Here is a 26289-nt window from a genome sequence, read left to right as displayed (position 1 = left end):
CTCTTAGCCCAGGGTAAACAACTACAACTTCACAAGAAAGACATCCTTGAATGTATGTAGGAAACTGAGCATCATTACTGGTCTTATGGTTGATAGTAGGAACCTTGCAAACAAGGGGTAAAACATTAAGGTTAGTATCCCAAAGCACTGCCAGTCAACTACCGTAAGCTTAATGACGAAGATACAGAATTCTGTAGCTGGAAAAGGCCATTATGAAGATGAAGAAAACGTCTCAAAAACTTAAAGTAGAACCATGGTCACAGAGCTAGACTGGGATAACCTCTGGGCATCCTTTCCCTTTCCTGTTATTGCTGATTATTAAATATCAGTAATAAGAAATGACAAATTGCATGACATTCTTTGTACTCCGACAAACTATTTCATAACCTCAATTTAAATGTCAAACCACTTAAATATGGATATCACTACAAACGTGGAAAACAGTCATCTTGAGGGTACATATATGGTTGAGTGTGCAACTATGTTAGTCTCAGAAAAGTGAATAAATAACACAGGTCAGAGTTCAGAAATCTTTAAAAACTGATCCATTTAGAAAGCTTATGACATATAATATTCTTGAGGCAATAACATAGCCTGGTATTTGAAAATACATTTTCCTGAGGTAGATAAAGATAGAAGGAAGTTATCATCCAAAATTCAATCACGTGTCTGTAGGTTAGAATCTGGAGATTGCTTGGCCTCCAGTGCTATTCGAAGACCTAAAACCACAAGCAGTATGTGAGCTATGTTAGAAAAGGCAGACTCTGGAGGAAAAAGAGAAGTTGGGAGGAGATAAAATAAGTTATATTGTATCTAAAGCTCGTCTTTTTTGGAGGTTTGAAAACAGTGGTCCTTCACAGGGATCAAAGGAGAAGAACAGGACATCATCACAAGTTTTTCAAATAACATGACACCACCTCTCACACACAAGAGTTTTTATGAGAAATTGGAGGAAGGACACAGTGGGTAAGGAGGAGAGAGAGACTGGAGTATATATGAGTGCTGGGGAGGGGACTAAAGAAGTGGCTCTGATTATTCTGGCTGTCTCAAAGTATTAATATCTTATTGTTAAAATATTAACAGGCAGGCTTTTGAAGACCAAATATATATAAGGTTTCATTTAATTTAAAAACTTTCTACTTAAAAGTACATTTAGAGCCAGGCAAGGTGGTTCACACCTGTAATCTCAGGACTTTGGGAGGCCAAGGCAGGAGGATTGCTTGAGCCAGAAGTTTGAGACCAGACTAGGCAACACAGGGAGACCTTGTATCTACAAAAAATTAAAAAAAAAAAAAAAAAAAAAAAAAAAGCCACACGTACTGAAGCATGCCTAAGGTCCTAGCTACTTGGAAGGCTGAGGCTGAGACTGCTTGAGTGCAGGCGGTAGAGGCTGCAGTGAGCCATGAATGCTCCACTGCACTCTAGCCTAGACAACAGAGCAAGACCCTGTCTCAAAAAAAAAGTACATTTAACCTATCATGGTTTTTTTTTTCTCTGCCACTGAAAGAAACTAAAAGACTTTCTGGTACAAGAAAAAGACAATGAACGTTAGAAAAGAATGTTAGAAAAGGCAGACTCTGGAGGAAAAAGAGAAGTTGGGAGGAGATAAAATAAGTTATATTGTACCTAAAGCTCGTCTTTTTTGGAGGTCTGAAAACAGTGAAACATTCTCCCACTCCCCCTTCTCATCCTTTGCTATTTCACACTGGAGATTCTTTTGTTTTGATCCTGATTGACCCTTCAACTTGAAATAGACTTACATGTAACAACAATAACAGAGCTCCCTTTCCTTCTCGGACCCCTTGACTTACATCTACAGAGGAGTCTAGTGAATGTCCCTATACACCTGTCTGTCACCACAGTAACACCTAATAACTGTACGTGTCCTGTCACTTAGCAACATGAAACTTTACATGATTAAATAGCTACTCCTTACTTAGGCAATACCAAAAGGTTGACTGTCAAAACATGTGAAATGTGAAAATCCAATGGGGGTAAAAATTAGTAAATCAACATCTAAAACCTCAGCAAACACATGAAAAGCTAACAATTTAGTGTTGGTTAATTCCCATCACCTGAATGTTGCAAACATTAATACAAATTCAACTTTACATAGAATGGCTTAAAGTAGTCATTAGTTAGGATTATCAAATTACATACTGGTAGCAGGTTTTTGTTATCAGAATCTTCACAAGGCCCACATTCAGAAACAAAATGATTCTAAAGCCTATGCAAAAAACAGAAATGAGTAACAGATTCCATGAAAAAATGTAAATGGCTATGGATGGTGAAATGATGGATGTAAAGATGTGATGCTATATAAAAAGATTTAAAGCTTCTAAAATTTGTTACTGCCTCTTCATAGGATTGGTAAACACACACAGATATGTGTATACATTATGCAAGTGTACATTTATATTTTAAACATTTGTAACTTTATCCATAATATCACAGCACAAAAGTGAATTGCTAGAATGCTGCTATACAGCAAATATTAGTATTTTGGATTATATGCTGGATCAGAGAATTGCATGAAACTCACATTTGGCTCAGACTTGGATGTCTGAAAATAGGTTGACAATTTTTATTTATAACCCTTAAGTTCACTGTATGCTCCCACTTTATGATCATAAAAGTATAAAAAAGATTCAATTTTGCTACCAATTCCTAATGATTATTAATCTGGAGACATACCAATTTATCCTTTTTTTGTTTCCTGTCTTTAGAATACCTTCTTATTAAGGCAAAGCAACCACTCATTTTCCAGAAGGGGCATAATATGCAAAATTATCTTTTAATATGGAAAAACATCAGAGATTTTCTAAAGGTCTTAAGATTAACATACAAGTTTCTTCTGACAGGTATTATAAGACTGCATTCAAAGACTCCAGTTGGTATGCAGAGAAAGGGAATAGGACTGCCATCAAAATAGCAATGATTCTCTCTAGGTGAGATACTTTTTGCTTTCTTCTTGGTGCTTTGTAAAATTGTTTATAAGAATAATTTTTACTAAAACAATATACCTCTTAAAAGATAGCTGCTCATAGGCAGGTGTGCTGGCTTACGCACTTTGTAATCCTAGCACTTTGGGAGGCCAAGACAAGTGGATGGCTTGAGCTCAGGAGTTTGAGACCAGCCTGGGCAACATGGTGAAACCCCATGTTTACAAAAAAAAAACAAAAAAATTAGCTGGGGGTGGTAGTTCCAGCTAATTGGAGGGCTGAGGCAGGAGGATCGCTTGAACACAGGAGGTCAAGACTGCAATGAGCTGGGATCACATCACAGCAATCTAGCCTGGGTCACAAACTGAGACCCTGCCTCAAAAAAATTAAAAACAAAAAAAAAGAAAGAAAAAGAAAGAAAAAGAAAAAATAGCTGCTCACATAATTTCGGGGCTGTGAATTAGAGTTAAGTTTTCCCGATTTCTCATTCTCTATTCTTTCTCATTTGCTTACTATCTTTGACGGCCAAAAAATCCTATGACAAACTTACACAGCATAGGAAAACCATAAAAACTCTAGATACTGAACTACAAGAAAGGATATGAAAAGGACAACCAAGAACAAAGCCACAAAGGTCTAAGAGTAGGACGGAATCACAGAGATGATATAACCATAGCATGAGCCTCCACTATGGCACTGTGACAGGCGGCAGCCACTCTAAAACAGAAAATATGATTTCGGGACAAAAGATTAAATTTCCTAGTACTCAGAAAGCTCCAACAGAAAGTCTGTCCATGTATCTTTAGTTCACTGGACCTAAATCTGGTAATAAATCACAAATTTAATCCAGCTAGTCAATGTCTCCCTTTTAAGAACTACAAGGTGGCTGTCACATAATCTCTTCTCCTGGTTTAACAGCTTCAGTCCTTAAGACCCAGTCATCCATCTTGCTCCAGATTCCACTATTCACTTTCCTGTTCCCCTGCTCTGGTCATACTTATTTGTTAATACCATTCTTAACGATCAGCACTGACTGAAATGCTCTGAGAGTCGTATAGCCTAAAATGGAACAAAACTGGCATGGTATGGATCCTGGATACTATGCTTATTTTATTAATGCTAAGAACAAATTGGTTTTAGTGGTGAACCCTTCAAACCATTAATTGAAACCTGACATTTGAAGAGTTTCTATCAGAAATGGCAATTAATTTACTGAAGGCCTTTCCAACATCTATGAAGATGACTACATAGTTGTCCTTATGACAAGATACATCTTATCAATGTATTTCCTAATATTAAAGCACTCCTAGGATAAACTACTTTGTCACATATGTCATTTTAATATATAATTAAATGATTTCCTAAGACTGAATTCAGAATTTTCATTTATCTTTCTACGTGAGTCTGTTTCTTAAGAGTTCTTCCGTGTAAGTATTAATGTGTATGTATGTCTAGCTTGGGTATTAAGGGCTACATCAGCTTCATGGAATGAACTAGGTAGCTGCACTTTATACAGACTTCTAAAATAAACTTTCAAGTGTTGCTGGTTTAGTTACAAATTTCTACCTTATACTTACCAATGTTAGTTTTTGTTTTCTTTTCAGCCTAGATGAGAAACCTTAACATTTATCTCTATAGTAGCTGACCACAGATGTAAACTATCCTTATTCCTCTGCATACTGAGGTCATTTCAGATTTTGTCACCCACTGTGTATGTGCCATCCCTCCTGTTTCATGGACTCATCAAACATAGATAAAAATGTGGTAAAGGACAGAGGGTAGACCCTTGTGGCATGCTACTAGAGACATGCTCCAAGATCACAACGACTCATGAGTCAGCATCACTAGGCATGACCTCTCAACCTGGCATGAATTCAGCCAACTACAGTACTTGCAACTCATGTTTTTCCACTATATTCTAAAGGATATCATTACAGAGTAAAATCCAGAAACATCACATCTAAGCATTCATTCCCCTGATACTCCACCCCAGTAACCATTTCAAAATTATATCTTCATTTTTTGTGTATTATTTAAATTAAGATGTACCAGTCAATTTGTCTCAAAGGAGCAATAAATGATTGGCACAACAGGAAAAAATCGATTTGAAACACTTCCTCATTTTGTTCCACACACACAAAAACCCCACCTCATTCTAATTAAATAGGTAGAAATAAATATATGCCCTTAATATACGTGTAAATTATATCTGGAAATATTAAGTATTTTAACAGTAAAGAAGGCAGCTGAAAAGGTTTAATTCTTAAAATTATAAAAATAATGTTGCAAAAGGAGGTATTTTATATAAAATGTCTAGAACAGGCATTACAGAGACAAAAAAATGACTGCCTAGATTTGGGGTGTAACTAGAAATAAACTACAAAAGAACATGAAGAAAGTTTTTTTGGGTGTTGAAAATATTCTACTACTGAATCATGGTAATGATTGCACAGCTCTATGTATTTTCTAAAATATCGCTGAATTGTGCAGTTACATACTTAAGATGGGTACATTTTATGCTATGTAAATTATACCTCAGTAAAGCTGTTAGAAAACAAAGTGGACCGAGAGGCCAAAAAGATGACACTAGCACTCCCAAGTCTGAAAGAATGTGTTCGTGAACTGTCAGGAGAACTCTCCTGTTATCTCCTTGTATGATCCAAAACCTCTCTGAAAAAGCAACTATTGCTAAATACCCAAACCTGATTTTAAACGCAGGCCAGTAATGGCTTCTGCCAGATAACTTATGGAGAATCCATGCTAAAATTCAGGTAGAATGCCATCTTACCCATCCATAGTTCGCCCTGGAGAGGTTGAGAAGGGAAAGAAATCAATTTTTATTGAGAAATTACCACATGCCTGACACTGAGGCTTTCTTTCATCTCATTAAAACCTGAAAATAATCCTGTAATATAGGCATTATTTAGCTCCATTTAACAGAACACAAAAAAGAGGCTCAATCAAATTAAGTATTTCATCTAAGATCACAGAACAAGTAAGCGATGGTGTGCCATAATTGGAATCCATACTTGTCAGATTCCCAGTTCCACACCCCATTACACCAGACTTTCTCAATTGGTCTGAAATGCCAAATTTCCTTACAAACAGGTTCAAGAAAATAACAAAAAGTCTCAGGTAGGAAATAAATACCTCACACGCTCACTTTCCAAAGACGTAAATATTTTCTCCATCAAAATGTGCTTCCTACAAACAATGTGCTTACTTGAAAATGTTCCAACTCAACAAAGGCAAATTAAAATAGCCTTCTACAGTTACACCATTTCCCAAAGAGACATTTATAAATCTACCCCAAGAGCAATTAGTTGCGAGTGTAATGAACAATAGTGAACTATAAATTAACAAACCCTTTGGTTGGGCTGCTTTGTGTTTCTGACATAAAGATGCATTTCCTTTTGGCAGGAGGGTCTTCTTCTTCATCAGAAGAGCTTTCTATTGTAAGATCAATAACATCTACTTTCTTCTTGCTTGCCTCACTGGCTACAGTCACTGAACAAGGCTTACTGAGGACGCTTGAACCTGCATGTAAGGAAACAAAAGGAAAAAAAAAAACCAAAGATATAACACAGATAAACTCTAGTGGTAGAGTCTAGTATATTCAGTATAGTATATTCCTGACAACACATAGCGCCAGTGGAGCCACCTACTCCAAACCATGGACAGGTACCAACTCCCTAACTCCAGACCTCTGTCTGTAAAATGGTTGTTCACCTAGGGAGACAGGTGAGCACTATTCCTTGACAGAAGGTCAGAACTCTCAAACTTTCATTCAGACAGAATGTTCTTAGTTATGCCTCCAATACCACTGAAGGATTTGTGCAGCTCCTAATGCTCATCCTGTCTCTGCAGGTCAGCAGTCGTTTTACAGAAAGACACGGAGAGTTAGGGAACTGGTCTCAGGCCATGGGACAAAAATAGGTGAGTTCACCAGCTATGTATTCTCACAGACACGTTGCATAGTTAGCTCAGAACCAGATATTTCCATTCTAGCAATCATGCTCATATCAAAGAAAGTACAAACTTTTCACCATAAGCCAGAACTGATAAAAACTTTCACCTTGATAAGTTGAAAAAACCCAAACCTCTCAATTAAGTTACTCACACATTTAAACTTTTCTTATGAATTATCTACGAATCACATAGGTCCATAGACTACCCACAAAGATAGTCTCACATACCATATATGTTAACTCAACATTTTCATAGAAAAGTGTATTATCTGAATGTATTTAGTTAAAAATGAAAGACAGTTGATAATGGAAAAGCAATAGAAATTTATCAACTAAATCACTCCCCATTTTTCTCAAAGATGACAGAAACCTTGGTCACTGCACTCAGGTTCAGTATCAATCACAGAGGAATAATTAATAATGGCATAAATTCTTTTTTTCCCCTTTCTTCTTACTCCATTCATTACACTGTTTGTTAGAACTTCAAATGTAATCAGAACAAAACTGAAATGCAGTGAATAGACTTAGATAAAAAGAAACTCTAAGTTCACGTGTGGGTTTCAAATTGTTAGGTAAAAAGAAACTCTAAGTTCCCTTGTGGGTTTCAATTACTCAAAATGCCCTCAGTTTCCCTACTTAGTGTGGATAGATGCAGGCAGTTGATGGATAAGTACACATTCTAGGTAATCAAGGCAATGTTAATATTCCTCCCCACAAAGAAATGGAAGGAAACAATTTGTTTACTTTCTGAGCAATTAACCTGTGACCATCCCCAAACCAACAAGACCATTAATCAATGATGCAGCCCTCTAACCTCACCTCCACTCAGGGTTCCACCTACAGATACTCTAAAAACAATTGTGAAAAACTGTCCACATAAATTCATTTGTGACTTTTCGTTTTGTAACAAACATCGTATTTTAAAATGATTTTAGATGAATGTTTCCTTTATTCTACATACGAAAAATATACTTTGAAATAGTTGATAAGATAGTATAAACTTCAGCACATTTCTTCAGGAAAGAATAAAAATCATTTGGGGGAAATTATATATAATCAAAAGATTGAGTCAACAAGCTGAATTCCAAACGTATAGTTCTAGGGGCCAAGATTAATGATAATGTTACATGAGTCTCACTGCTTTGCTCTCTGCTGCTGTTCTACACATACTTTCTATTTTTGTACACGGTTGGCTGGATACTTTCATAGCTTCTTTCTTCGGTCTCATTGGACACCAAGAACCATCTTCCTGGAATTTGATCTCATCCACATCGGAACAGTCATTGAGAATTTCCATAAAAAGCCTAAAAACAATTAAGAAGTATATACATGTAATCAACAGCTTTGCCTAAAGGGGAAATAAGAAAGTAACACACATTACCTTGAAAACATAAGTAATGCTAGCTGACCCCCTTTTCTTTTGGTATTGCAATACTTTTATACTTTACAACAATTACTACACCCCCTTTGTCCTGTTTTAAATCTGTAACAGGCGACATAATAGTTAAGTAACTTACTGAGCATCACCTGTGTAACTCAGTGAGTATCAACGGCTAGAGCTTGGTAGATACCTGCAGCCTCCTAGCTGAGGCTGGCAGTAAGAACAGCCTCTAACACAGCACGCAAAACAAACACAAGCAGACAAAGGTTACTATATAGTAAAATAATTTATAAACTTTAACTTTGAGAAAAAAGGATAATGGGGTAGGGGAAGGAGGGAAGAATAGGTAAATAAAAGAAGTCTCAATAAATTTAAAATAAGCAAAGCGTATCTGAATTATGTTCAAATTAAGTCAGTACCAGAAAAATGTGAAAAATTCATAAGTATTTGGAAACTAAAGAAACATGAGTCAAAGACAAAAATAAGATTTTGAACTGAATGAAAATAAAAATGTAATAAAATTTGTGGACTGTAGCTAAAGTAGTATTTAAAGTAAATAATCTTCCCTAATTAGAAAATAGTCTCAAATCAGTAACTTTATGAAACTAGAAAAAAAAGCAAATTATAGTAAAAGCAAGAAAAAGAGAAATAAAGAAAAAAAAACCAAATAGAAAAAAAGAAAAACAGAAAAATCAGCTTCTAGTCAAACTTATTTACACTCACTCCAAAAGAAACAGATAACCTAAGAAGCCCTATGCCTGAAGTTGGATCTGTAGTTAAAAACTTCACCAAAAAAAAAAAAAAAATATCCCAGGCCCAAAGTCTTCTCTAGGGAATTCTACCAAATATTTGAGGAGAAATAATACCACTACTTCCAACTCATTGTACAAGGTCAGCATTACTCTGATAATAAAACCAGGTAGGCACTGGAACAAAACTAAATACCAACATCCCCCATGAACTTTGCAAAACAAATCCAACAACGAATACACACAGGATAACAAATCATGACCAAATGGGGTTCACTCCCACAATACAAGATTAGTTTAATATCCACAAGTCAATCAACATAATGCACCATATTACCAGACTAGTCAATGCAAGGTGGCAGGAAAACAAAAGGCAGCCACGTTAGAAAGAAGAAGTAAAACTGTCTTTATTTAAAAAACATTACTGACTATATAGAAAATCCTATGTAATCTATAATAAAGCCACTAGAACTACTAAGGGATGGGAATAACATGAATAACATATCTTGATATGAAAGCAATATACAAAGGTCAACTATATTTCTATATATTAGCCATAATCACAAAAAATTTTTACATACCACAGAAATATGAAATATTTAGGAATAAACTTGACAGGAGATGTACAAGACACATTGAAAACTGTAAAACACTGCTGAGACAAATAAATAGAAAGATACATCCTGTTCATAAATTAGAAGACTCAATATTGTTATGTCACCACAGACTTATCTACAGAGTCAATGAAAAACAAATCAAAATCCCAGCAGGTTTTTTTCCCTAGTTGACAAGCTGATTCCAAAATTTGTATGAAAATGCAAAGAATCTACAATAGCCAAGACAACTTTGAAAAAGAAGAACAAAGTCGGAAGATTCACACTACCTGACTTTCAGCGAATGCAGTATTGACACAACTACAGACAAATAAATCAATATAACAGTCCGGAGATCCACACATATAGTCAATTAATTTTTGTAAAAAGTGCAAAAGCAATTCAATGAGGAAAAACTAATCTTAACAAATGATGGTGCACCAATCACATGGCCATATACCAAACAAAAACAAAAATCCTGTTACCTTACACCATACATAAAAATTAACTTGATAGAAATAATAAACCTAAGTGTAAAAGTAAATTATGAAACTCCTACAGGAAGCTCAGAAAAAATATTTGTGACCTTGAGTTAGGGGAAATGTCTTAAAATAATACCAAAAGCACAATCTTTCATAAAAGAAAAACTTGGTAAACTAGCTTTCATTCAAATTAGACACTTCTGCTATTTGAAACACACTGTTAAAAGACTGAAAAGATAAAATGACAGAAAACATTTAAAAGTCATACACCTGGTAAGACGTTTGTATCCAGAATACATAAAGAACCACCAACATTCAATAATATGAAAACAAAACCCAATTAAAAAGTGGGCAATAGGCCGGGGCACGGTGGCTCACGCCTGTAATCCCAGCACTTTGGGAGGCCGAGGCGGGCGGATCACGAGGTGAGGAGATCGAGACCACCCTGGCTAACATGGTGAAACCCCGTCTCTACTAAAAATACAAAAAATTAGCCGGGTGTGGTGGCAGGCACCTGTAGTCCCAGCTATTCGGGAGGCTGAGGCAGGAGAATGGCGTGAACCCAGGAGGCAGAGCTAGCAGTGAGCCGAGATCGCTCCACTGCACTCCAGCCTGGGCGACAGAGCGAGACTCTGCGCTCACTCCCCTCCCCGCAAAAAAAGAGAAACCATACCAAATGTTAATGAGAATGAGGAGCAATCAAAACTCTCCATATACTGCTGGTGGAAATATAAAATAGTACAACTGCTTTGGAAAAGTCTGACAGTTTCTTGCAGTTAAGCACACACCAGGCATGTGCCCAGGCATTCCACTCCTAAGTATTTACCCAAGATAAATGAAAACAGTCCATACAAAGACTTGGGCATGAATGTTCACAGTAGCTGTATTTCCAACAGCCCAAAACCAGAACAAACCCATCAACGCATGAACTGACAAACTGTGGGTGAGAATGCAACTCAGCAATTAAAATGAAATATTGGTATATGCAACATAAATGTATCTCAAACAAGTATGTTGAGAAAAAGAAGTTAGACAAAGGAAGCACACAGTTTACGATTCCATTCACATAAAAGTCTAGAAAATTCAAACTAATCTATAGAAACAGAAAGCATATCAGTGTTTGCTTGAGGACTGAGAGGGAGAGATTGAAAACATACATGAGAAAACTTTGGGTGTGATGGGTGTGTTCATTATCTTGACTGGGATAATGATTTCACAGGTATATAATAGGTCAAAATTTATCAAATTGTACATTGTACACGAGTAGTTCTTATGCCAAAAATGCCTACTTCATGAGAAGAGGTTTATTTTTCTCAACTATACTGAAAACTCAGCATAATGTAAATGAAAACCCAAAAAGGTTCTGTGTAATTTCAGAATGCTTTTATTCAAGTGAATATCGCAGAATGTACTGTGACACTAGTCAAAAAAATTCTGAAAAGAAATGGCCTAAGAAATACTACCACATAATAGAAATCTAATAAAAATAGTTTCGTACTGGCCTACTAATACTTTGATCAATGGAACAAATAGAAGTTCAGAAGTTAACACTAGTATTTACAAAAAATGTATCACATAATGCAAGTAGTATCTCAAATCTGTGGGAGAGATTATTCAAGTAAATGTGGTTGAGAATAATCTGGGTGCTAGGGTGAGGTGATCCCTACCTTAATGGGAAGTTCATTCCCCATCCCCAGTTTTCCTCCCATAGTGTCATTCCTTATCTTCATAGCACTTTACACTTCATATGCTTTCTATTTTACTGTCTCCCATACTAAAAGTGCTCTGCTCATCATTTTTAGACTTAGTGTCTGACACATGATAGGTATTTAGTAAGTACTGTGTTGAATGAATTCATGAAGCAATGTATGATGGAACAACTGCACAAATGGAAAAAGGAATCATAAATGTGTCTGATGAAAACAAGCAAATGCTCATATAAAATCTCTACAACTTTCTAAACATTTTCAAGACAGAAGTTCAAAACGGAAAAGACAAGACTTGATGAAAAAAAATGTAAAGCTTCTGAATGGAAAACAAAGGTCACAATAAATACAAATAAAAGGCAAACTGGGAAAACACATTTGGCACATGCGGACAGAGAAATTAATATCCTCAATCTATAATGACTATTTATAGACCAGTAAGAAAAAGATACGCAAGCCCATAGCAAAATCTTTTTTAAAAAAGGAACATTAAGAGGCAATTTGTAAAAGATATTACAATTACCAATATATGGAATTAAAGAAATATCTGATAACTCTTATAATAAAAAAATTAAAAGTCAAAATGATTAGCTATCTTTTAAATTAGGAAACTGGTAGACATTTTTATTTGTTGTTCTGTTTTGTTTTGTTTACTTCTGAAACAGAGTCTTGCTCTGTCACCCAGGCTGGAGTGCAATGGCATGACCATTGCTCACTGCAGCCTCAAACTCCTGGCCTCAGACAATCGTCCTGCCTTGGCCTTCCAAAATGCTGGGATGACACGTGTGAGCCACCACACCCAAGAGTAGACATTTTTAAAGTAAGATTTAATATGTAAGGCTGCTAAGAGAGCTGAGAAGTGGACAGTGTTATGCCTGTTGGCATGAGAGTGAAATGATTTACTAGGAGAGAAAAATAGCTTACTCCTCCTGGGAGGCATCTTGATAATAAATACTAAAAGTCTTAAAGTTATACATTCCGTTTGAGTATTTCTAAGAACTTGAAGAAAACTCCACAGACATATACAAAATGCCATCTTCAAAAATGTTAACATCACAAGGCAATTTTAAATTGAAAAAGTAGAAACAAATATGGAATATTGAGAATTTAGCAAACACATCACAAAATATTAATGTGCAAAGAAGCATGACATATGTAACTCTCAAATGGTTCAAAAGAATTCTAAAAATAGTAATAATCATCTCTCTCTACATTCGCAAATGCATACACCAAAAATGTGTATATGCACACATATTAAGGGAGAAAGTGATACAACAACTGCAGTAGATTGTTAACAACTGAAGCTTCTGGGTCAAGGTTACATGGGAGGTTCTTTGTGCTACTATTCCAACACCTCTGTAGGGTTGAAATTTTTTCAAAATAAGCTAAAAATAAAAACTCAGCAAACAAAAACGTTCAGAAAGGAATGCTAAAGTCCCATTCACTCTTCATTCCCCATTCCCCTCCACAGATAATACTCTTGTAAAACTTTTGTTGTTTATTTTAGAGATGCAACTCACTATGTTGCCCAGGCTCACCTTGAACTCCTGGGCTCAAGTGATCCTCCCACCTCACTTTCCTGTGTAGCTGGAACTACAGGCATGTACCACTGTGCCTGGCTTAAAACATTTTCAAGTTGCACAAGTATCTTTAAAAATCTAGGATACTTTTCACTATATATTGAGTAAAAATCATATGTATATATTAATATAAATCATTACATAAAGTATCATTTCAGTCTTTTTTAATATGTCAATAACAAAGTCATCACCATAGGATGGTCCTGCTAATTTTATTTTCATCTTTCCATTAACTGTATTTTCTAAATCTTACATGGTGTATGGATGACATGTGCAATTTTAAAAAAAGTATTATTTGAAAAAAGGTACTAAAAATTAGTTCATGCCATTTTCCAAATTCTGACATGCAATATAATATGAGAGATGATGTTTAGAGTTTGGACTCCAGAGTCAGAAATACCTGGGTATGAATTCCAGTTTTGAACTTAAGAGCTATATAATGTGTCTGTATTTACCCTATCACTTCCTCTGGTTTTTTGCATAGACCCTAACTGCTACTTCAAGAAATTCTAGGTAAGGAAAATGACATCATAAAGCAAACTTTTCCCTATTTCCTGTAGGTTTTATAAAATATAATCTTGGAAAGCAAAAACATTGCCCTCAACACAAATCATATTATAGAGATAAAAATGCCACTAACCAGCCGGGCGCGGTGGCTCAGGCCTGCAATCCCAGCACTTTAGGAGGCTGAGGCGGGCGGATCATGAGGTCAGGAGATCGAGACCACGGTGAAACCCCGTCTCTACTAAAAATACAAAACTTAGCCGGGTGCGGTGGTGGGCGCCTGTAGTCCCAGCTACTTGGGAGGCTGAGGCAGTAGAATGGCATGAACCTGGGAGGCGGAGCTTGCAGTGAGCCGAGATCAAGCCATGGCACTTCAGCCTGGGCGACAGAGACTCTGTCTCAAAAAAAAAAAAAAAGCCACTAACCACAGTATAAAAAATAAGATTGAGTGTAATTATGTATAAGACAGAAAACATACAAACATCTGGATTTATGCTAGAGTAGAATTTATTTAGAATTTAGTTCAGTAAGCTGTACTGAACAAAGACATTGCCAACAGCTGTTGTATTAGTCCATATCAGCTGTTAAAAGGGATATACTTACCCATCTAATATTAGACTTTCATAGGCAGCTTTTTTGTCACACACAGGACAAATCCAGGTGGGCTTCTTCTCATTCATTTGTAGATAAAGGGCAGCATCAAAACACTGCAGATGTGTACAAGTCACTGCACGGCATGGGATTGTCAGTCTCATTTTTCCTAACTACAGGACAGGAAACACAAGGAAAACTAGTTCAGAAAGGAGAACGAGCTCAGAGGGAACGTGGTCAGTTGTAAAAGTCTGAAGATGTCATACAAGAAGATGACAAAAATGAAAAAGAAATCCAAACCAGAATGTATTCCCAGGGAGATTAGAATATATTTTTATTCACTGATTGCCCTATGATTTTTGAAAAACCATTTCACTTTTTCAAAACAGGTAACATGTAAATCCAGATTCATATACGCTGAAAATATGACTCCTCCTTACCTGGTCCCCAGTTTCCCTATTTAGAGAACCACTGTTATCATCTCTTGCATGTCCTTTCATAGATGTTCTAAGCATAAACCAAGTGTGTATTTAAAGTATTTTCCCAGGAATTATAGGATACAATACACACGGTTTTCCAACTCACTTCTGTCATATAACTTGGTGACTACTGCACACAAATTGGTATATAAAAAACTACCATTATATGAAGGTATCATAATTTATTTAACCAGTCCACTAATGACTGACATTTAAATTGTTTCCAATCTTTTATCACTACAATGCTGTAATGAGTATTTCTAAGATTCCTATATTTATAATATTTATAATTTCTAGAAGTGAAACTTCTGGGTGGAAAGAAAAGGACATTTGTAATTTTTGTCACATTAACACATTATCTTCCACAAAAAGTACCTACTGGGTTATGTATACAAGTGTATTAACGTGCTTTGTTCCACTCAACCTTTCCAATATAGTGTTATTAAATTCTTTGATCTCTGCCAATCTGGAAGGTGACAAATATCCCATTATAGTTGTGAACTACATTTCTCTTATTATTGGTAGTTGAGCCTCTTCTTTTACTTCTAAGAGTCATTTGTGTTTCTAAGAACTTTCTACCTATAACCTTCTCTCATTTCCCATCTGGTTATTAATCTTTTTCTATTTGTAGGCACTCTTTATATAAGAAATCAGCCATGTGTGTAATATGAACTGCAAATATATTTTTCATTTATGAAAATTTATTTTTATATAATCAACTGTGTTAATTTTTCAATACACTTTTGATTAACTCTAGTGCTGTTAAATTCGTATTGCAACTAGTAGTGGTCCATCGGCACCAAGACGTATATAACACCCAGATTTGGTCAGACCAGGTTTTCCTACATAATCCTTCAAACCTCCCCACATATTTCCCTTACAGAAAATATCACTATTTATAACCAGTCCTGCTATTTTGATTGAAAATCTGTTTCTCCCACTAGATCTTAAGCTCCAAAAAGATGGTCTAGATCTCTGCTCACCACTGAATCCCACTGTCCTAGCACAATACTAGCTCATAGTATGTGCTCAGTATTTGTTGACCAGATAGGAGAATGAATGGAGATGGACCAGAAATGGGGAAAAGAACAAACAGGAAACGAAGAAGATGGACCTCCTTTTATGCTATAAAGTTTGAAAGAATTCATGGCAAAATTAAAACATTCTTAGTTCTGCCTGAGAGGCAGGCTTTTTAGGATGTTCTTTTTCTTTTGGTTCATCTGTAATTTCTAATTCCTCTAAAATGAACACCTGGTAATGTGGTAATTTAAAAAGAAAATAATTTAGCTGAATCATCAACACAGAAGTAACATTTATATAGTTCCACCTACGTGCAAGGTACAGTGTTGACTACTTCACATTAATCTCAAAAACACTTTTACAATTACATAACAATTATACTAAAAGGATGGTATCATTATCATCCCCATTTTATAAATAAGAAAACTAAGGTACAAAGAAGCTAAGTAACCTAACACTACAAAGTTAGAAAATGGCAGAGCAGGTCTGACCTGGGAAGCTCCAGCCCTGCAGAGTCCACACTCTCATCACTGCTATACTGTCTCTACCTAAGTGTCTAACCAGAGTTCTAAAAGGGATCTTCGAAATTTCCGTGATTTGATCAAGGTATGTGGCACAATATAACTCATCACTTAGAACAGAAAAAGGTCGGAATAAAACCTGAGGCAGTTTCTCTTCTTATCATACATCTTTCTATATTTTTCCTGCCTTTAAAAACAAATTATTTCTTAAACAGACTCTTACAGTATGCCCAAGGCTTTTATATAAATCTCATAAAATCTTCATAACTCTATGACTCCAGAAAAGCTGGTATCTATATTTCTATTTCTGAAATGAAGATGCTGAAGCTACAAAAGGTTAAAACCACACACTCACTGAGACACAGCTGATAGAGCTATATCACAAATGGTCCTCACATTCCAGAGACATCCCAGTTTTATAACATTACAAATGGTGTTAGTTTTTTAATTTAATTACCCTCCTTTTCCTCTTTTGCTAAGTTTTTGTTCTATTAAAAATGAATGTTGACTAAATACCTATTCAGCACCCAATAACAGGTTTTTTAAATCCTTTCAATGATAAGATGAATAATTTTAATAGATTTTCCTATTATCCTTTTTTTAAATCACATGTTATTCTTTTTAAATAGTACCAACATAAACATTGGCTGGTTATTTAGAAAGTTTCCACCAATGTAAGTGAGTTGGCTTTTTTGCACAATCACTGTGTGGAAACAACTCAATCACTGAACTCGTTATTAAATTACACTATGCCTACTCAACAAAATGCCCACAATGATTAAAATAAGACCAATCTACACATATTAATATACTTAAGATACACTGTTAATTAAAAAACAGCAAGCCATAGGACAGTATATATTTTCCAATAAACATACAGATAATTATATAGAGAATTACATCTAGAAAAATCTATCATGCTACTAGTAATGTTACTTCTGAATAATAGACCTTGCAAATTTAAAATTATCATTTTTACTTTTCGGCTCTATTTGAATAATTTAAAAGTATTATTTGTCAATTTTTATAATTTTTTCTTTAAAATAACGTTCTAACTCCCTACCACGGTTTTAACAGTTATCTGTTCTCATTTGGTTTCAAAACCCCTTTGGACTCTTAAAAATTAAGACCTTGGCCAGGCACAGTGGCTCACCCCTGTAATCCTAGCACTGTGGTAGGCCGAAGCGGGTGGATCACCTGAGGTCAGGAGCTCGAGACCAGCCCAGTCAACATGGTGAAACTCAATCTTTACTAAAAATACAAAAATTAGCTGGGCGTGGTGGTGGGCCCCTGTAATCCCAGCTACTTGGGAGACTGAGGCAGGAGAATTGCTTGAACCTGGGAGGCAGACGTTGCAGTAAGCCGAGATCACGCCACTGCACTCCAGCCTGGGCGACAAGAGCGAAACTCTGTCTCAAAAAAAAAAAACAAAAAAGGCCGGGCGCAGGCGTTCACGCCTGTAATTCCAGCATTTTGGGAAGCCGAAGAGGGTGGATCACGAGGTCAAAAGTTCGAGACCAGCCTGGCCAACATGGTGAAACCCCGTCTCTACTAACAATACAAAAATTAGCCAAGCATGGTGGCAGGCGCCTGTAATCTCAGCTACCTGGGAGGCTGAGGCAGGAGAACTGCTTAAACCCGGGCGGTGGAAGTTGCAGTGAGCTGAGATGGTGCCACTGCACTTCAGCCTGGGCGACACAGCAAGACTCCGTCTCAAAAAAAAAAAAAAAAAGAAAAAAAAGAGAAAGAAAAAAAAAATTAAGACATCAAAGACGTTTTATGTATGTGGGCTATAGTTATCAATATCTGTATATTAGAAATTAAAACATATTTTTAAAAGACAAGAGTACACAAGTAAAACATACCATTAGCCATCAGAGCAACGACATCATCATCATCTATCAGCTAACCCACATTAAACATCACTTTATGCTCATAAGAGAGAAAAAACACAAAAAGCCAAAATTATGTGTCAATATTATTATAAAAAGTTTTAACTTTGTAGTCCTCTTCAAAGAGTGTCAGGGACCTTCAGGTATCCATGGGCCACATTTTGTAAACCGCTGCTTAGGGACTGTTTTTGTCGTTTTCTTCTGTGCCGTTTCCATCTCTCCTGTCAGCCTTAAAATTTCCACAGCATACAGAAATGAGAATATCCAGGACTATAAAAGTTGTTGACCCTAAATTTAATCCTACTCTAGTTGTCTTATAAGAACTAATGAGCATTTCCTAAGAAGGCATTTGTTACTAGCTAGCAAAATTTTGTCAATTTCCTAGTGACTATGGAATGTTACTAAAAAGGACCTGAATGTGCCATCAAAATAAATTCTAATTCTAATTTAACCAGATGAAGGTGCTTTTTTGAAATTTATTATTTTTATGAATGAAGTGGTATCTAAGTAATGCAACACTTTTTTCCTATAAAATGTTAAGCTGGCATTATCCAAATTCTATTCACTGTAGAGTAATTACTACCAATCTAAAGTAAGAGAGTTTTCAAGTTGAAAAGGCCCAAACCGGTGGTTTCCAACTATTTTCAGCAGGACTTTTTTTTTTTTTTTTTAAACATATTAGAATCTCAAGAGATAAAAATCAAACCTAGCTTGCTTTCTTTTTCTCTCTCTCAGCTACTCAGCCCACCTCCGCAGGACAGACAGAAAATCACTAGCTGAAATCAACAAAGTGAAACTCCTATGTAAAATTCAGATATTGTGTTCAGAAATATAATTATGCACACTCAATTAGATACTCTTCAATAACTACTGTGACATTACCTTCCTTTAGTCCCAAGGACAGAGGTTTTAGAATTCGCTCCCACTATTCAGGACTCACTTCTACTGCAAATCACCTTACGAAAATATTGTGAAATGTAATAAACATTTATTCTATAACCCTACATTATTATTTTCTCTTGTTTTTGCCAAATAACCCAGGGTTCACTTCTTATCCAAGTGCCTGGGGTTTATTTTTTTCCTTCTCCATTTCCCATTACTGCACCAGATCCCATGTTATCTCCATTGTTAGCCAGCTGGACTCCATTCTGCTTTTTCTAACTAATAATAGGACTGACTCTCTCAAACACTGCTTTCATCATCTAACTTCTGTCATCCATCCACCAAATCTAATCAACACACTTGTGTCTGGTAGTCTAATTAATATATACCACATATTACAGTTTAGCTACCCAACTTTATGTTAATACTACCACTAGGCCGGGCGCGATGGCTCAAGCCTGTAATCCCAGCACTTTGGGAGGCCGAGGCGGGTGGATCACGAGGTCAGGAGATCGAGACTATCCTGGCTAACATGGTGAAACCCCGTCTCTACTAAAAATACAAAAAACTAGCCGGGCGTGGTGGCGGGCGCCTGTAGTCTCAGCTACTTGGGAGGCTGAGGCGGGAGAATGGCGTGAACCCGGGAGGCGGAGCTTGCAGTGAGCCGAGATCACGCCACTGCACTCCAGCCTGGGAGACACAGCGAGACTCCGTCTCAAAAAAAAAAAAAAAAATACTACCACTATAGCCCAAAGAGTACCATTTACTTTTTCTTAGAAAGTGCTCTGAAAAGATCGACGAACCCTGAGGAAAAGCTCAAAAGACAGTCTCACAAATAGACCTGTTGTCACTTCTGAGCAGAGAGAAAAAAACACTTAAGAAACTTAAAACAAGATTTCAAAAACCTATTTGAGCTGTTACTTCATTTCTTCAAGTAACTGAAAAGTTAATTTTCTTAAAATTGGTAATGTTTGAAAGGAACTGCTCTCTATTCTTACACAGAAGGAATCCTAACCTCTCTGATATGCTGCTTTCACTATTATTGAAAGTTTGGCTCATGAGATGGCCTTTGCCTGTAATCCCAGCACTTTGGGAGGTCATGGTGGGCAGATCACTTGAGGTCAGGAGTTTGAGACCAGCCTGAGCAACATGGTGAAAGATCTCTACAAAAGACACCAAAATTAGCCAGGTGTGGTGGTATGTGGCGGTAGTCCCTGGTACTCAGGAGGATGAGATGGGAAGATCACTTGAACCCAGGAGGTCAAAGCTGCAGTGAGCCGTGATCATGCCACTATGTTCTAGCATGGGTGACAGAGAGAGACCCTGTGTCAAAAAAATTTAAAAAGTCTGAGAATCCGTTAGTATGTTTAGCCATTGCATTTGGTTTTGGTTGCTCTCATGTAGAATGGCAGTCTGTATGAAAAAAAAAAAAAATTAAAAGATTCTAAGAAAATGGCACTGCATAACTGTAAAACTCCTTAGGTAAGTTGTGTAGAAGACTTTCTTCCTGATACAATAGTTTGACATCTAAAACATAATGGTGACATGAGTTTCCTCCCCATATGGTGACTGTATGTGGAATACAGCTGGCAATTAATGTTTGCTGAATATACTAGGGTTACATAATAAAAAAGGGTCAATATCCAACCATTTTTTAACCAACAAAAAGGTAATTTCACTTCTTTCAATCTACTATTAATTTTAATTTTAACATGAGGGCGTAGAAAAAGAGAATAACCTGAAGACACTGAAAAGAACTCAAGCCTGAAGGTTTGCATAGAACTTGTGCTCAGAGGAAGTCGTGGGTCCTTCCGCATGCCTCCTAGAGCCTCTGCCACCACCTTCAGGGCTTTCAGGTCCTACCCTACTGGAACTGCACACCTCTTCCCTGCGTTTGACAAGAGCACATTCCCAGTATCCAAGCAATCCTGATATCAAAAAATTCTATTTCAATGAAGGCAAGCTCATATTTTTAAGTTAATGAAGATTAAAAGAGTGATGCTTCAAAAAAAGATTTGCATATACCACTTTCCAGAATAAAAGAGACGTACTTGTAATCAGGACATGTATATTTTAGCCCAATCTGGCAGCATGGTATATTGGAAAGAGAACAGGAATGTCAGAACAGAATCTTTATCCTTGTTCTACCACTAACTGTAATTTGGGTTAGCCAACCTCGTTCAGTCTCAGTTTCTTCATCTACAAAATGAAGACAACTCCTCCACACAGGTTTGCTAAGATAGTTAAATAAAGAACATACAGTAGAAACTCAACAAATTATTCTCTTTTCTTTCTGACACAATTTCTCCCCATTTAAAAAACTGTACATTTCTCAAAATGGTGGGTAGTCATCAAACGCCCACAAAATTACATTATAAATTCCTGATTCCATGACTTTTCTCACCAAGTTCTTCTTAACTGGAAAGGGTTCCCCTCCAATTCATTCAATGTTCCTGATCCTCCCATCTCCTCTTGGTAGTATAACAGCCTAACTGTAAGTGAAGTCTGCTCCATTTTTATGGGAGTGGGTTTTATTTTTCAAACTCAATTATTAACATTCTAAGCAAGCCTCAATATTTTCTCCCACAATTAGCTCAGTGGCAAGTAAACAGGACGATGTGAGAGTTGCTAACTGATTTCTCCCTCATACTTTCTATGTAAGGAGATATAAAAGAAAAATTATTGTGCAATTTAAAAGACCACTACAAAGACATCCTACGCATCCTAACTCACTAAACCAAGAGCATCAATTAGCATTTATCAGGCCCCAGTCACTTTATTTTTCAGTATCATTTATATTCTTATAAAAGGAGTCAGCTCTTAAAATATTTTTATTTATAGCTGTGTATTATCTACAACATTAATTACAACAGATTATTCTAAGCCTAAAGCTATCTTCCCTCTTCTTTGTATTCTTTGCATGCCCAAATAATACAAAGCATTGTGACTTAATCATGAAGATTCCTTAATGGGAAAAGACAAAAGTTCAGAATTCTATCATAATATATCATTCATTCCCACACTTACTTTTATAGGAAAATTAATCATTTATAAAAAGTCAAATTCCCTAGAATGTTTTGTTGCTTTACTTACAGGGCACATCAAGGATACCCGAAGGCTAGTTGTAGCAATTTCACTATCAGGATCTGCAGTAAGTTTTTCTTTAACTTTAAAGAGAAGAGAAAAAAAAATAAAATTAAAAAAAATTAAGGGTGGCAAAGAAATGGAATTATAGAAATATATAGCATCTTAAAACAAAATGTTAAATATTAATGTATTGAAAACACAATCACACTCCCAATGTAACTTAAATAATTATGAACATGCAAATTCTTTGTTTAAATTCTTAAAATTTCTTTTTAAAACTGCTGGTAAGCAAGACTTTCAAAATAGAAAGCTGTGTAAGACTTAAGAACAAAACAACAATTAGGAGAGGAAGCTGGAATGCAGCAGTACCCTGAGCTTCAAAGCTTTTCCAACACACATTCATCACAGTTTTTATTATGCACTATTGTTTGTTTCCAACAATTACTAAATTTGTAAACAGAAAATATAAAAATATTCTTATACTTCCTTTGATAATTAAAAACTACTATGTGGTAATATCTACAATTTTACTCACCAGTAATGTATATAAATTAGTATATACACAAGCTAACAAATATATAATATATTGATGTGAGCAATATTTAAAGCATTAAAGCATCTCATATGCTCAATCTTTTTTTTTTTTTTTTTTTAAATGCTTGGTCTTATAAACATTACTTACTTAGTGCTCTGGAATGATCAGGGTTTCTAATACCTTTCATTTTTAATCTCTGTAATAACATGGCTGATGTAAGCTGCCGTACAAGATATACAGACATGGAGTAATTCTACAAACAAACAAAAAAAACCCTGCATTAAAGATGACAGATAATATTCTCTTTGTTTACATGACATACTTATTTAAGAAACTCTGGTTTCTAAAAATAACATTCAAAATAACTTCTATGGAATGGTCAATGACTGCAAAGGGGACAAAATTCACCAAGCTATTTCAGCGAAAATAAAAGCTCAATCATTTAAAACTATTTCTTGATCATTTATCACTTTAAAACATTCGCTGCTATAGGAACATAGGTTGGGTCAATGGTTTCCAAACTATGGTTCTTACTTAGCAAAACTGGTACCTTAGGGGACACCCTGAAAAATGTACCCTCCTATGACTAACCAGAATCTTGCTAACCAAAATCATTCTACTTTTATTGACTTTATGTAATGGGGCTCTCATATTTTCACTTAAAAGAGGAGTTCCACTGCAGAAACAAATTTCAAATGCCAGTGGTCTGAATTAACACTGCAAACCCAGAGTTCCAAAGTTCTAATTCTGGCAGAAGAGACCACCTGCTACATGGCCTTTGAGTAAATCACTCAAATGAACCAGGCAGCAGCTTTCTTCTGAGAAAAGCTTTGATAAATTAACTCCTGTACCCCAAATGGGTATTTTACTGACAAGCAGCAGCTACTATAATATGTAAGACACATGAAGATATGATAAAAATTAAAAAGTCAAGGCCAGAAAACAAGTGTCCAATCCCATACCTGTTAGATCTGGCACAAAGGAACCTTCATTAGCTATTTATAGAGCTATGAAGAGATAAAATATAATTTCACATAAATGCTAAAAAATCCCCTATCTTCCCATTTTATTAAATATATTCATTCAATTGATTCTACAATAAATGTAATACTTTCAATAGTTGCCAAACCAAGTATTTTAAATATTTTTTAATGTTCTTTTAAATATCTAAATACCCAATTTATGGTGTAAATTTTAGGTCAATTAATCATTTTAATTATAAGGAAAGAGTATTATCCCCATTACATGGCAAAAGTTTTCAATGTCTACAATCATTTATTCCAATGTCTGTAAAGTTACTCCCAGCTCTGCAATTACCTTGGTGGCAAAACAAAAAATTCCTGCTATAAATAACGCCTCAATTTCTCCATCCATAAAACAGGAGTATTATTCTGTTTAGGAACACTGAAATTGATGCTTCATGTAATATTAACACTGAAGCTGATGGTCAGAAATTAACTGAAATCTCCTTTCCATTCATTATTTCAGTTATATAAACAAGTAATTCTAAAATGTAAATTCCTTGTTGTATTAACTGCTATCTCATAATTGACATAATTCATTATAAGACCAAAAATCAGCCGAAAGTCAAGTTCATCAACTTGAAGGTGTAGAGAAAATATTATAATTCTAAATAAATCTTTTTATACAAATGCTCACAGATTATCTGAAATATCAGTTGTTTATATAAAGGTTAGAACAGATTATTTCTAATCACAACATGTGTACATTTAACCATTTCTCCCCCAAACTGATAAAACTTTCCTTGTTCTCTTCACAAATATTTATCATCCAAAGCTTCTAGTTTATTAAAATACTCAACACAACATTACATACAATTGCGGTTAAACCATTACCTTAAGAAATATAAATATGCATATTTTCTTTCCAGGAAAATAAAGAGACGATATTCAAGAAAACTCAGAGCTAAAGTTTTTAACTTTAAGAATCTCCATACTGCCGCCTCTGAACTGAAAATTACTGCTTTTTAGAGATTACAATCCACAAACAAAAAGAGCTGAAGCCAACAGCTTAAGAAAAAACACAGTAAGTCAACCCCCAGTGGGGTCACTGTCCTGCTACCCAAAATGGAGAGCTTTTACCTTCCCAATTTCTGATGCCCAAGAAATGGATATTTGGTTTGGCACAGCTGAAGATAACCTAACTAAAGATGTAATATTCAAGGGGCGTCCAGGGCGCTTCTGTTCAATCCCATTTTTAGGCGGTGGTGCGTAGCCCTATAACCATAAGAAAGAAAAATTATTTCAAATTATCTGCAGGAAGATTAAACATTTTCTCCAAGATAGATACAGGATCCTGCCCAATTTCAGTTACACTATTTTTATTTTAGCCTAAAAATCATATAGTCCTTATTATCATTATCAACCCAAAACAGGAAAACAACCTTTGAAAAAAAGTTACAAAATATTTCACAAGTCCAGAAAGGTAGGAAAAAAATCCATGTCCCATCATTAAAATTAAAGATGCTGACATCTTGCCACATTGGCTATGAATCGTTTTCCTTTTTCATAGGACACCAAGCTTTACAGATAAAGTCACAACTTTTTATAATGATTCATCCTTAGCAATCCCCATTTCAAATACATGCATATATTCGGGGTGGGAAAGAAAGAAAGCAAACTGGGAATTGAGGGGAAAGAAAGAACAAACTAACGAATTTCATTTTTAAAATTTGGTGAGTGATAAAAATATTTTCCACTGCATTTTCTCTGGGTGGAACAGAAATGGTAATCTTTTAACCCAGGTCAAGTTAACAAATAAGGATAATGAGCATTTCAACTGTCATTAAATGAGCTTGATGGCTATCAGATAATACTGCTATTTATGCTTTAATCTACTTTTATCTAGTCATCAACCATTTGTTTTAAATAGCAAGTATACTCATTTCTGATTCGCAGTGTATCCAATTCCCAATTACCACAAGACTTCACTCTGATTTTTCAGAGCCAAAATAATGTATTTTTTAGAAAATTAAAATATCTTAGCTGCAAAAAATCTACATATTGAAAAGTAGATACCATATTTCACTGACGCTAGGATGTCATTGATGTAATTTAATTATGTACTATTGAGAAAGAAAATACTATGTATATATGGCAAAGAAATGGAAGCAAAATGAATTAACATATTCCCTTTTGGACATAAGAATCTTCTGAATCACTTTTCACTCCATCATTAATCCATACATTTTTCCACATAACACTCCCCTATGCACAAGCAGGAATTTCAGAGAAAAAAGTATCTTTTAAAACTGTATTTCATTCCACTAATGTCTCAGATTTCTCTGCAAGTCACTGACACCATTAACTGGATGTGTTAATGGGGATACAATCTGGATCTTATGAGAATCCATCAGT

At 35.6% G+C, this 26289-nt stretch overlaps 1 protein-coding gene across 45 annotated transcripts in view; it reads right to left on the bottom strand.

The window, feature by feature from the left end:
* PIAS2 (protein inhibitor of activated STAT 2) overlaps nt 1-26289 on the bottom strand; it is a 107850-nt gene that overhangs the window by 13579 nt on the left and 67982 nt on the right. For all 45 annotated transcript variants that reach the window (XR_012427090.1, XR_012427092.1, XR_012427089.1 and 42 more), the window contains 6 exons: nt 25015-25149; nt 23060-23165; nt 22384-22457; nt 14509-14669; nt 8081-8214; nt 6308-6479 (listed from right to left, as the gene is read on the bottom strand). Coding sequence is in view for 42 of the 45 variants with exons in the window: in XM_074022360.1 (XP_073878461.1) it covers nt 6308-6479; nt 8081-8214; nt 14509-14669; nt 22384-22457; nt 23060-23165; nt 25015-25149 (782 nt within the window). In the remaining 3 variants the exon portion in view is untranslated. The remainder of the gene's footprint in view (nt 1-6307; nt 6480-8080; nt 8215-14508; nt 14670-22383; nt 22458-23059; nt 23166-25014; nt 25150-26289) is intronic.

Source organism: Macaca fascicularis, chromosome 18 (genome assembly GCF_037993035.2).
Source record: "Macaca fascicularis isolate 582-1 chromosome 18, T2T-MFA8v1.1".
Taxonomy (NCBI): Eukaryota; Metazoa; Chordata; class Mammalia; order Primates; family Cercopithecidae; genus Macaca; species Macaca fascicularis.
This window is presented reverse-complemented; position numbering and strand designations above follow the sequence as displayed.